At 46.0% G+C, this 12,180-nt stretch overlaps 1 protein-coding gene across 1 annotated transcript in view; it reads right to left on the bottom strand.

The window, feature by feature from the left end:
• Window positions 1-9,011: 9,011 nt before the first annotated feature.
• The window catches only part of Nsg2 (neuronal vesicle trafficking associated 2), a 65,918-nt gene continuing 62,749 nt past the window's right edge, over window positions 9,012-12,180 (bottom strand). The window contains exon 5 of the mRNA XM_031351185.1: window positions 9,012-10,808. Within this exon, the coding sequence (XP_031207045.1) occupies window positions 10,617-10,808 (192 nt within the window). The 3' untranslated portion in view covers window positions 9,012-10,616. The remainder of the gene's footprint in view (window positions 10,809-12,180) is intronic.

Here is a 12,180-nt window from a genome sequence, read left to right on the forward strand (position 1 = left end):
AGCAAAACTCTCAATTACCATAGATGGAGAAAACAAGATATTCCATGACAAAACCAAATTTACATAATCTTTCCACAAATCCAGCTCTACAAAGGATAATAGATGGAAAACACCAACATAAGGGGCAAATATACACCCTAGAAGAAACAAGAAAGTAATCTTTTAACAAATCCACACAAATCTAATTCCACCTCTAACAATAAAAATGACAGGAAGTAACAATTACTTTTCCTTAATATCTCTTAATTTGAAAATTAATATTACCAACATATCCTAATCAATTGAAATCCAAAAATATGAGGAATGAGAAATTTGTTGGCTGCCATCCAGTGGTCTCTCTAATTTGGTAATTGGAGAAATAGGTCCAACATTGTACAATCCACTTTCTGCTTGTTTGTACATGACAGTGTCTTGCTGTGTACCACATAATGGTCTTGAAATCTTGCTTCTCCTATCTCAGCCTCTGTATTAGTAGTATTGTTTATTTGATGTTTTACACTATACTATGGTTTTCAGAACAACTTATATATTTCAAAATTATTTATACAGCCAAAAGAAACGTAGACAATTGATTTGGGAGGTGGCTTGTAAAAGAACAACAAAGAGTGAGACTGAATGCTTTGCTTGACGTTTGTAACTATTGTATCAGTCTTGAAGAAGAAGACTTTATAAGTTACTCTTTCTCTGAGATGAATGCTTTTCAAAATCATCACAGCCAATGAACCAGATTCTTACCCTCACCTAATGTCTGTGCCACCCTCTAAGCAGAACCATTGTTCATTGAAATAGTTGGTGAATGACTTCATGGATAGACCATCTTAATACACACACTATTTCTTAAATGAATGTAACCTGTTCCCTATGGGCTGAGAATGATGACAATCACTCAAGTCAAATAGCTTTGACCATAGCAGGAAATCTGTATCCAAAAATCATGCCTACAATTCATTCATTGGCACAGCAGAACTGTCAACTCTTAGCTTACCTACAATGGAGGTAAAATCCTTTGGTGATGTGAGGGTCATTGAAGTACAGCCTTATTACAATGAACTCCAATGTCTAAAAATTGTTCTTATTTTGGGCTTGTACCACAGTAGAGAGCTAAGATTTTAAGGTCTAGTAAAAACAAAACAAAACAAACAAACAAAAAGACTTTATCTATTTATGGTCATTTTAAAAAAAATTAGTAGTAATGTATTATTTTAAAATATACAGTTAATATGTTTGGAGTTATTTAAAATTTATATTGAGAAAAATGTATGTATTTTCAGTATTACTGTAGACAAGCATCTACATAAGACTGTTCAATTGATTGTTGTTTTATATCAAACAACTTTTATAACACTCTTTTTTTGTTTTTGTTTTTTTTAGGTTTGTTATTGTTGTTGTTGTTGTTTGAGACAGGGTTTCTCTGTACAGTCCTGGCTGTCTTGGAACTCACTCTGTAGACCAGGCTGGCCTCGAACTCAGAAATCCATTTGCCTCTGCCTCCCAAGTGCTGGGATTAAAGGCGTGTACCACCACTGCCCAGCGATAATACTCATTTTTATTGTTACAATATTTTATAAATTTTAAAGAATATGACAACATAAGAAAGAAAAAAGAAAAAAAAACCTGTGCATAGAGATGGGAAATGGGTCTCCCCTGGTTCTGACAGTCTATAAGTGGGACCAGGGAATGGGCTACAGCTGTAAGCTTCTGAAACACTGGCAGGAAGGAACCACTTTCCTGTTGTAGGGCCTTCGAGGCAGTCAGTTAACATGTTTAACTCACAGACCCTTGCTGGAGACTGAGGTGCTTATAAATAATTCCACTTTACAATCAGAGAAAACCAAGCGCAGTGAGAGGCTTAGCAGTGGGAGCGATTGGTTGTGTTTATTGCAGGTAAACTGTTAAGTATCATTTCATGGTATCCTCACAAAACGAGGCAAAAGCAATGATGATCCCCATGTGAAGGACGAGGCAGCTGCAGTGTAGAGAGGAGCTGGCAGATACAGGCTGCTTTCCCCACTCTCAGGGATGCTACAGGCCCCTTCCCTGGTCCTACGCAGCCTGAAACCCAGCCCAGTGCTGGCCAGGGTCCTCAGATGAAACACATTCAGGTCATCCACAGACTCTAGGCATCATCCTTTTGATTGAAGGCAGAGAAAGACAAAGACTAAGAAAGAGGAGACCCAGGAGAACACAGAGGGAGAAGCCTCAGGTTTTCAGAGCTCAACCTGGCCAGTGGAGGGCAACTGTGACCAGTTGAGCTCCTGGGTCTGTGTTCCCCGAGAGGATGTCTGATGAAAGGACAGGAGAGGGGCTTGGGGGATAAATTCTGTGTTATGTTAGGCTGAGTCTGACTATGGCATTGATGTTGCTATGGAAACCAGCCTTTTCTTCCAACTATTCAAACCTGCTGGTTTTTCAGGCTTCTTGGGGGAAAGATGATGAGGGATTTATCTCTTCTCTTGAGTCCCCAGTCACACTAGACTGGGGTGGGATGGGGTAGGGTCGGGGTGGGGGATGAATTGATCACAGCAGTTCGGAAGAGGTGGTCTCTCAATTTTCCTGAATAATAACATGTCTCCCTAAAATAACTCTGTCCTGATTGCCTGCTGGGATCCCCGCCAGCACCACCATTGCTTCCTCCTGACAGGCAGCAATTATCTATTCCCTTCCTCTGTCCTCCAGCCTCAACTGTGAGCCTCAGGGAGCCAGGCAGTTTCCTTCTAGGCCAGGGCTTTGCAAGTCCAGAGGACAGGGAAGAGATTTCAGGAGCTGCTGTGAGAGGCAGCAGGCTCCCCTGCCCCCTTGAAGACACCTTCTGAAGTCTCAGGAGGATGCCTGCACAGTACCTCCCTCCTGAATTCTCCCCTCAAGCAGGAACTCGTCCTTCATAACCCAGTTCTTAGGCTGATGCTCACACTGGGACACACAACCTGCTCCCAGGGAACTCACAACCAGTTTCGGCACAGAGGTGGTCCCTCTCAGAAGAATTCCCGGGATAGATAAATAGATTACAAGGTATGCAAAGGCCACAGAGGGAGCCTGTGCCACTCGCCTAGGCCCTGGCTTTATGATGATTGCTGGCCCAGCAGGGCTCTGCGAAGAGGTGCTTTTCTTGACTAAACCTTTGGTTAAAGGCTTCTCACTGCTCATCTACTCCCTGCTCATGCAGGAAATTGTGTTCCTTTTATTCTGATCAGAATATTATAATTCCACCAGGAACAGCATTAGGGTCACTCCTATTAATCGGGATTGTTGTCTCCGCTCTGCCTACTCCTCCCACCTTTATGTGCATTGTACAGGGTCTGTCAAGGTTGATAAAGAAAAACTGTTGTTTTCTTTTTCCTCTCCCTTCCTTCCTTCCTTCCTTCCTTCTTTCCTTCCTTCCTTCTTTCCTTCCTTCCTTCTTTCTCTCCCTTCCTTCCTTCCTTCCTTCCTTCCTTCCTTCCTTCCTTCCTTCTTTCCTCCCTTCCTTCTTTCTCTCCCTTCCTTCCTTCTTTTCTTTCTTTCTTTCTTTCTTTCTTTCTTTCTTTCTTTTCTTTCTTTCTTTCTTTCTTGCAATAGAGTTGCAAATTCATTTATGACAGAATGCTTGAACGTGTGCTTGTTAAATTTTTAGTTGACTCTGTGTAACTAAATAATGTGTCAGGTGTTTATGTGTTACCTTTACACATTTGTGGCCTCTGTGAGTGGGATCCCAGCTCATGGCCTTGCCTAGGCCTCATTGTTTCAAAAGATAGGCTGACTGTTCAGAACTCTGGAATGTGAAGGGTTGTCTCTGTTGTATTTATAAAAAGATCAAGAGAGAAGGAGTATGTTCTATGGAGTTGTAGTCAGGTATGGGGGAAGGGGGTGCCTCCCCAGGTGCATGCTGAGACATCCCTTCCCCTGAGGGACCAGCCACACAATAGTATAGTATAGAATAGAATAGAGTTTATTCAGGGTATGGAGAGGGGAGTTAAGAGGGTAGTAGAGACAGAGAGAGGCAGAGAGAAGAGAGAGAGAGAGAGAGAGAGAGAGAGAGAGAGAGAGATTACAGAGAAGAGGAGTAGAGTAGAAGCTGGCCATGAGCATAAGGAGAGGGGTAGAGGAATGGGGAGAGAGGACAGAGCAAGAACAAGAAGGCAAGAGCGAGCAAGCGAGCAAGAGAGAGAGAGAGAGAGAGAGAGAGAGAGAGAGAGAGAGAGAGAGAGAGAACAAGAGAGAGAGAAGGGAGGAGTGGGCAAGCAGCCCCTTTTATAGTGAGTCAGGCACACTTGGCTGTTGCCAGATAACTGTGGGGTGGAGCTTAAACAAGCCTAACAGTTTGTGCTCCGGGCTTAGCAGTTTGCACAGCACCTGAGGGCAAGGGCTGCGCTGTCTTCTTTCTCTCTTCCAACTGTACATGGGTTGGTCACCACCCCCAGTTCAACAATCACAGTAGAGTGCCTGATTCCTACTGTATCCAGGCAGTCCTGATCCCCTCCCCAAACGGCTTGCCATCCAAGGCAGGAAGATGTGTGGGCATAAATCACGAGCCCAGAGCAGAGTGCAGAGATGTGCGGCTGTTGCCGATGGAACAGTCAAGACATGACCCAAATGTGTGGGTTGCAATCACAGCTCTGCCGCTTGCCACACCACCTCAAACAAGCAGCTTCGCTGTCTCTGTTTGTGCACTTGAAACGGAAGTGGTAGTGACAGTCGATGGCAGTGATGTCGAAGGTAGGAGTGGCTCCCTCTTGGAACTGGTGAGCACTTAGCCCTTGGCATACCAAAGGGCATTTGCTATTCTTAGCATCAGACACCGGGAATGAATTCAGGCTAAGAATAAGCAAGTTCGCATCTGTGAAAACTGCAGCTTGATGTTCTGAGAAGTGAGCTGTAATTGTTCCCGTGTTGTTTGGGGTCTGACACACAACAGATTTAACCCCAGTTTCTCTAGCAGAGCCCAGGGGCGCCTCTTCATGCCTCTGGGCTTCAGGCTTTCATCTGCTCAGTGATGTCGTTGGGATGGCCACCACCGAAAGCAAGCTAAGACAGTGGTCACAGTGCTGGCTCCCCACTTCCTCCCCGAGCTTCTAGCTAGTGACCAAGTGCAAGCCAGCAAAGGCTTCAGCAGACAGACCCCTCTTTTGCCACTGACTATTTCTGTCTCTAATTTTGTCTACAGGCACTTCAGGGCAGTGACTATATGCAATGTGAATTATACTTTTGGGGGCAGTGAATCTGTCCCCCAAAAGTATATATTGGAAACTTGATCTACCTAGCACAGCATTATTGAAAGTGAGACTTGGGGGCTGGAGAGATGGCTCAGTGGTTAAGAGCACTGACTGCTATGCCAAAGGTTCTGAGTTCAAATCCCAGCAACCACATGGTGGCTCACAACTGTCTGTAATGAGATCTGATGCCCACTTCTGGTATGTCTGAAGACAGCTACATTATACTTACATATAATAATAAATAAATCTTAAAAAAAAAAGAAAGTGAGGCTTACTGAGAGATTCTCAGGCCATAAGGACTCCGACCTCGTGGACAGATTCATGCTGACTATACATGGCTTGCTGCTTGAGGTGGAGTCTTTGCTCTTTTACATCCCCCCCTTTGCCTCCCTAGAAGGTGTCACTCACCTTGATACTGAACTTCTAGCAATCGGGCCTGCTAGGAAGGAGATTCACTTCTATTTATATTACTCTGTGTATATTCTCTTGTACCAACACAAAGTGGACAGAAATACTCCTTGTCTGAACGCTCACCATACCAGGCTCTCGGTATCATGTCAGGACCACATCCACCAGTCAGGGGAGCAGCGTGGTGTGAAGTCCCAGCGTCAGGTCAGGAAGGCAGTATAATGTTTCATTTCAGAGTCTCGGTATAATGGGGGGAGCTTAGTCACATGTCAGGACTTCAGTATCTTACCATGCCCCACTCAGTGTCTCACTTTAGGCCTTCAGGGTCACATCAGCACCCAGCCCTGAGCATCAGGGCAAGCATCATATCAGGATCACACCAGGGCACTCAGGAAGGCCAGGACCTCAGTACCAGTTCATGTCCTCCACATCACGAGGGACCTCAGTTCATGGCAGAACCTTGGGCTCATGTCATATCCTCCAAACCATGTCAGGACATCTGTGATATCATGTCAAAGCTAAGTGTCATGAAGGACCTTGGCATTATGTGAGACCTTAGCAATCTGAATCATGTCAGGGCCTCAGCGTTACACCGTTATCTCTGTATCATGCGGGACCCTAAGCATCACAGTGTGCCCTCGCTAGGACGGGACCTCAACAACATTTCTGGATGTGAGCCCGTTGTCAGGCCCTTAGTAACATGTCCTCTGACCTCAGCATCTGCGCTATCACATGAGTTCCTGAGCATTACGTAATGAAACACGACATTACTCATTCCCTCTGCATCGTGCTGTTTCTTCAGGATCATGTAACATCTCATGTCACCTCAGGAACATCTCATGTTATGTCAGTATTAGATTTGTCTATCAGGACCACAGTGTCATACCAGAACCTCAGCATTGCACCTGCCACTCAGGATTACATTAGGTCCTCAGAAAAGTAGCACTAGTTTAATGTCATGTCAGAGCCTATGGAGCATACCATACCCTAAGCATTATGGCAGGGGGGATCAGCATCATAGTAGGTCTTCAGCCTTGTGTCCAGACCTTGAGATCATGTCAGTACCTGTGTTATGAATGGATCTCCAGTATCATGTTAGGTCTTCTCTGTCACATCTGGACCTCTGTGTTGTCTCAGTATTGTCTCGGGACCTCAGCAATGTATCAGGACTTACTTAATTTCATCGCGAGCCTTGAGCATCATGTTAGACTACCAGTGCCACGTTGGTCCTCAGCATGATGTCAGACCATCAGTGCCACATCATCCATCAGCATCATGTCAGGACCTCAGCACAAAGTGAGGACCACACCATTGTCCCTTCCATCAACACACAGCCTAAGCAGGATACGAGGACCTTGGAATTGTTTCAGATGCGCAGCAGCACGCCATGGCCTCTGCATCATGGCATGCCTTCCCCATCATGTCTGAACCCCAACATATCAAGACCTCCGGATCGTGTCATAGCAGAAACTCGACATGTCAGGGTTGGGTACCTTGTCAGGCTTGGAAGATGATGTAATGACCAATAGCATCACAGCATACATTCAGAAACATGACAGGAAGCCATGTGATGTCCACACCCCAATATTAGGTCTAAGCCTTACCATCATGACATCGCCTCATTACCATGCCAGCGGTTTAACATCCTGCCGGGACCTCAGTACCATACAAGGCTCTGAGCATCATATGTGGCCCTTTCATGGAGGTACCACCTCAGTGTCATGCCAGGTTATCTGCATAATATCAGATCTGCAGCATCGATTGATTCAGCCCTTCAGAATCTGTCTGAATGTGACTGTCACTGCGAGATATTAACATATGTCAGATTTTCCCGCAGTATTAAACGTTTAGTACCATATTTGCCCTCAGAATCATGTGGGGACCTCATTGTCACATCAGGCCCTCAACCTGCTATCAGAGCCTCATGTAAAAAAAAAAAAACCTCACTGTGTGCCAGGTCCTGTGCATTATATCAAGAACTCAGCATCATGCCATGACTTCAAAGTCACACCTGGCCTCAGAATCAGTTTTGAACCTCTTAACACATCATGTTAGGCTTCAGTTCCTTATCAAGCCCTGTGTATCACCAAATGACTTTGGAAGTTATTTGAGGATATTGCCTTGCTATCACGTCAAGCCTTTGGTGTCATGACACATGACTTCAGTATTTTTATCAGGACTTCATCATTGTCTAAGAGCCACAACGTCATGTAAGACCTCAAGTATCATGTCACTTTGGTATCATTTAGGGATGTCAGCATCATGCCTGGGCCTTGGTAGGACACAAGACATGAAGTCAGCCTCACTGTGCCAAGTCAAGCTCTCAGTATCACGGTCGAGCCCCAGCATCAGATACCAACCACCTCAGCATCCTTTCAGGCCTGGATCAACGTGTTAGGAATTCACCAAAGGTCAGGACCTCCTTCTATCTTCACACGAATACCTCAGCTCATGCTAGGGCCCATCATCATATCAGGGACTCAACGCAAGGTCAAGGTCTCAGAATCATGTTGCCGTATCAGTACCACACAGATCCCAAGAATCATTTTGTGCCCTCAGTATAGAATAGACAGAATAAAACATCATACGTACACCTCAGTATGACATCTGGAGAGCCCTTGCTGTCATGTCATGTCCTACCAGGACTTCAGGACAGAGCTGTGACTTCAGCATCATATCGGGGCCTCAGTATCACACATCACTCAGCACCGTGGCAGGCCTGCAGCAGCATTTTAGAGACTGAATATCCCACGCAGGTGCTCAGCATTAGCTGAGAACCCTAGTGTGTGATCAGGTAGTAAACTATAGTCAGGATGGTGCTCCCTGAACTGGCATGTCAGGGCCTCACTCTGATGCCAGGACCATGACACAGGATCAGCATCATGTAAGGCCCTTAGTTAGCATCCTGTCTGTCAGACCTTCTGCACCATCAGGATCTCAGCATCCTATCGGGCGCTTAGCATCATGGAATGCCCACGCTATTATGTCAGGCCATCACAACCTCAGTATCGCAGGCCTCTTGGTATAGCATACTTCACATCATATTAGGATACTTCATATATCATATCAGAGGATCCTTCAGCATCCTAACTAGCTCCTGAGCAACAAATCTGGACCTCTGTACCATGTGAGGCTCTGATGTCATGTGACATCCTCAAGATCATGAATAGTCCTTAAGATCTTGTAGGGCTTCAGGATCTTGCCCAGGGCTCAGCATCATGACAGGACTTTAGCAGTGTATCAAACTATACTTACTTTAAGATAGCCCCCACCATGCCCCAGTTTCTCTTCCCACTTAACAGGGCACTCTGCTCCTGGCCTTACCAATCCTACCTCCTGTAACCCCAGCATTCCCATGAGGCCCACTGAGCAGAAGGTTAAGCTGTAAAGGACAGATGGACAGACAGTCGGGACTCTCAGACACATCTATGTTTATTTTTTTTTCCTGTCAGAAAATTTCAAGAATTACACCAAAAAATACTTCAGCCTCTGCTACCTACTGACAAAAATACACCACAAAATTATAAAGCGCTCTGTGGTTTTGCTAGGGACAATTTGTTGATCCGTTTCAGATGACAAATGAATTTACAGGTGACTCGAGGTGATGGGAGGATGGGGGGGAGGGAGGAGAAATCAGATGAGAGTATCTGGCAGGATGGTTTGAGCTATACTATACTATTCCTATTACCCAGCTGCTGTGTACAATAATTTCAGCAATATAGCAAGCCACAAAAAAGTACCCTTAAACGGCCTGTTGGAGAGGCACTGGGAAACAGTAACACATATCAAATGGGCAATTCTCCTGGCCAGTTCTCGTCCTCTTGAGCCTAGAGCCAGCACCTCCACAGAAAGGGGGATTTCCTGGAATGCTCCTGAGAAGCAAGAGGCCCCTGCTAAAGTGCTGGTGGGAAGCTTCAGGGTGCTGGCCACACCTCCCTGTCAGGTGCTTCTAGAACCTAGCTGGAGAGTTTGGACATAGGCCCTCTGTCAACACAACACAGTGAGCAAAAACGTCACCTTCTCCAGCTTCTTTTAGAAATGACCACTGCCAGTCCAATCTTCAAGTTTCTTCCAGGCTGTCAGGTTTCCTGGCTAGAAATCAATTGTCCTTCCTGCTGTCATTAGCGCTTTGGGAAAGAGCAAAACTGTGAAACCCGGGTGCCTATGCTTTTAGCTGGGCCCAGGGTGGCCCGCCTGACCTGTCTTCTTCTTGTCACCTCTCTTCCTTTCTCTCCCTTTCCACCCCTGCCATCTTGAAAACACGGGCAGCATCTAGGGATACACCTAGAAAAATAAAAGAAAGACAACATCTACTCACGCCTGTGTTTGCTGAGGCCCAGCAGCCGCCCTGCGAACATTCGGAGCCTAGGTCCCCATGGGCTACCTAGGGCTGAGCGTGGATGCCTCCCCCGTGAGTTTGTGCAAATCTTGCAAGCTCACCATTGAGTGGTACTCTCTGCATTCCTGGTTTAGAAATGCCAACATCACCTTTCTTTCCAATCCAGCCTTCCTGTCTTTGCTCCTCTCCTGCAGACCACAGGCAAAACCGAACAGCCCACCCTTGCCACGCAGATACTCGGACGCCCACACAGAAGCTGTGGTGTCCTGTCTAAGAAGCCCCAGAGAGGCTCTGCTGTGTCTGCCCTGCTGTGTCTTCCACATGGAGCCCGTTTCATGCTTTTTAATTCATTTTATCCGGCTCCCTTTCTGTCTCTAAATTATCCTAACAAAGAATAAGCTGCGGCTTTGAAAATATCTTACATGGGAACAATCAACACGAAACATGCCTTTGTACACGAGCCTGACTTGGGTACGAAGCAACAATACGAAAGGACAAAAGGAAAGATCGATTCAGACAACTCCAGTGCACAATATTTTCGGGGAGTTCTCCCCAGACCCCATCCTGCCCCGCCCCCACCCCGTACCCCAGCAGTACAGTGTTGTCTTGTAGCTCCAGCCTTGCTTAACTAGTGGGGAGTTCCTCTCTCTACAACCCCCCATCCCAGCTGGGGCAGGCCTCTAATGGCCCTGCGTCTTGGGTGGCTTGGGCTCATGGATGACAGCAGCTGCTGACAGCCATGGCCCGATGGCCCGGGCAGTGCTCTGCTTGGCCACACTGTAGTGGCTGATGACTGTGTAGAAGCGGCTCCTGGAGCTGGGGTCCTGGGATGAGTAGTAGGCATCCAGCGAGGCGGGGATACAGCGCTTGTGCTGGGGAAGAAAGAGATAGGAGTCAGGAGTAGCTGGATGGGCTGCTGGCAACCACGGGGACACTGATGCCCTGGGCAGGGTCTTCAGTGCCATGAGGCACTCAAGCATACCACAGGAGACTCTATCCCTGCACCTGGCCACAGTAGACCTGCCAAGATCATACCATTGCCAGCTTCAGAGGATAGGAAATATACCTACTGTTGGTACTGAGGTTAGACCAGACTCACAGGCTTGATGACCATATAGCACTGCTCTTGGTAGCATGACATCAGATCCCCAGTGGTTGTCCATAGATAATGACAATTTCATATCCGTTGTTTTATGTATGTTATTTGTTCTCTTAGCAAAGTTATTGGTTCCTAACATTAATATGTATTTGTATTATGCATCTGTATTATCCTAGTATATATAGGATAATCATAAAATATCGCTAGCTTTAGCACTTGGAGTGAGTGGTGTATTGAATGAACGTTGCTGCCTCTTGGTGTGTTTAGGTATCAATGTGTTCTGTTTATAAGGGGTGACTTAGGTGTTTTCAACTATCTGATGTATGAATGTGCACTCCCTACAACCCTATTTCTCAACTCAGCACAGTATTCAATAAGTTGCATAAAGCTTTTTGTGTTTGTTTGTTTGTTTGTTTGAGACAAGGTTTTTCTGTGACCTGGCTATCTTGGAACTTGTTCTGTAGATCAGGCTGGTCTCAAACTCACAGATATCCATCCACCTGCCTCAGCCTCTCAAGTGTTGGGATGAAAGGCATGCACCACCATGCCCTACCCTGTTAAAGCACGTGTAATGTCATAAACCTGGCTTTGTTCCTGGTGGCTTTGGCCAACTGCAGGCCCTTAGGAAACTCTGCTTCAAGCTGTGCTAAGCTTAGCTCTGACATCCCATAGGATGGACTGATTTAAAAGGCACTTTCAACTTATGGTGGCTTTAGCCTACAATGGGCTGCTCCTGTCGCAGCCCCAAGGTGGGCCAAGGAGCCTCGCATTCTCCCCTGAGACTTTCCAGTCTACAAGCTGCACTCTGAGTTTCTCCAGTGGATAGAGATATAGGTCCTTCTTTCCCAGGGTTTACCTTTTCTTATTTATCAAATAAGGCAGAAATTTACTTATTTTAAGAAAGCTATATAATGAGCTAATTCTGGATGAATGTTGCACTCATCCCTGATTCCTTCCACCCCTCTGAGTATCCATATTTGATATTTTAAATTTTCATCTTTTTAGAATTTCCTCCTGGAAAAGTTAAACAAAGCTCTTTCCCTCATGCATAGGTAGAGCCTCCTTCCTTTAACGGCAGCGTTAGGGAAGTCCGACCCCTGCAGCACACGCGTTAGGGAAGTCCGACCCCTGCAGCACACGCGTTA

Source organism: Mastomys coucha, unplaced genomic scaffold, assembly GCF_008632895.1.
Source record: "Mastomys coucha isolate ucsf_1 unplaced genomic scaffold, UCSF_Mcou_1 pScaffold5, whole genome shotgun sequence".
In the NCBI taxonomy this organism is placed as follows: Eukaryota; Metazoa; Chordata; class Mammalia; order Rodentia; family Muridae; genus Mastomys; species Mastomys coucha.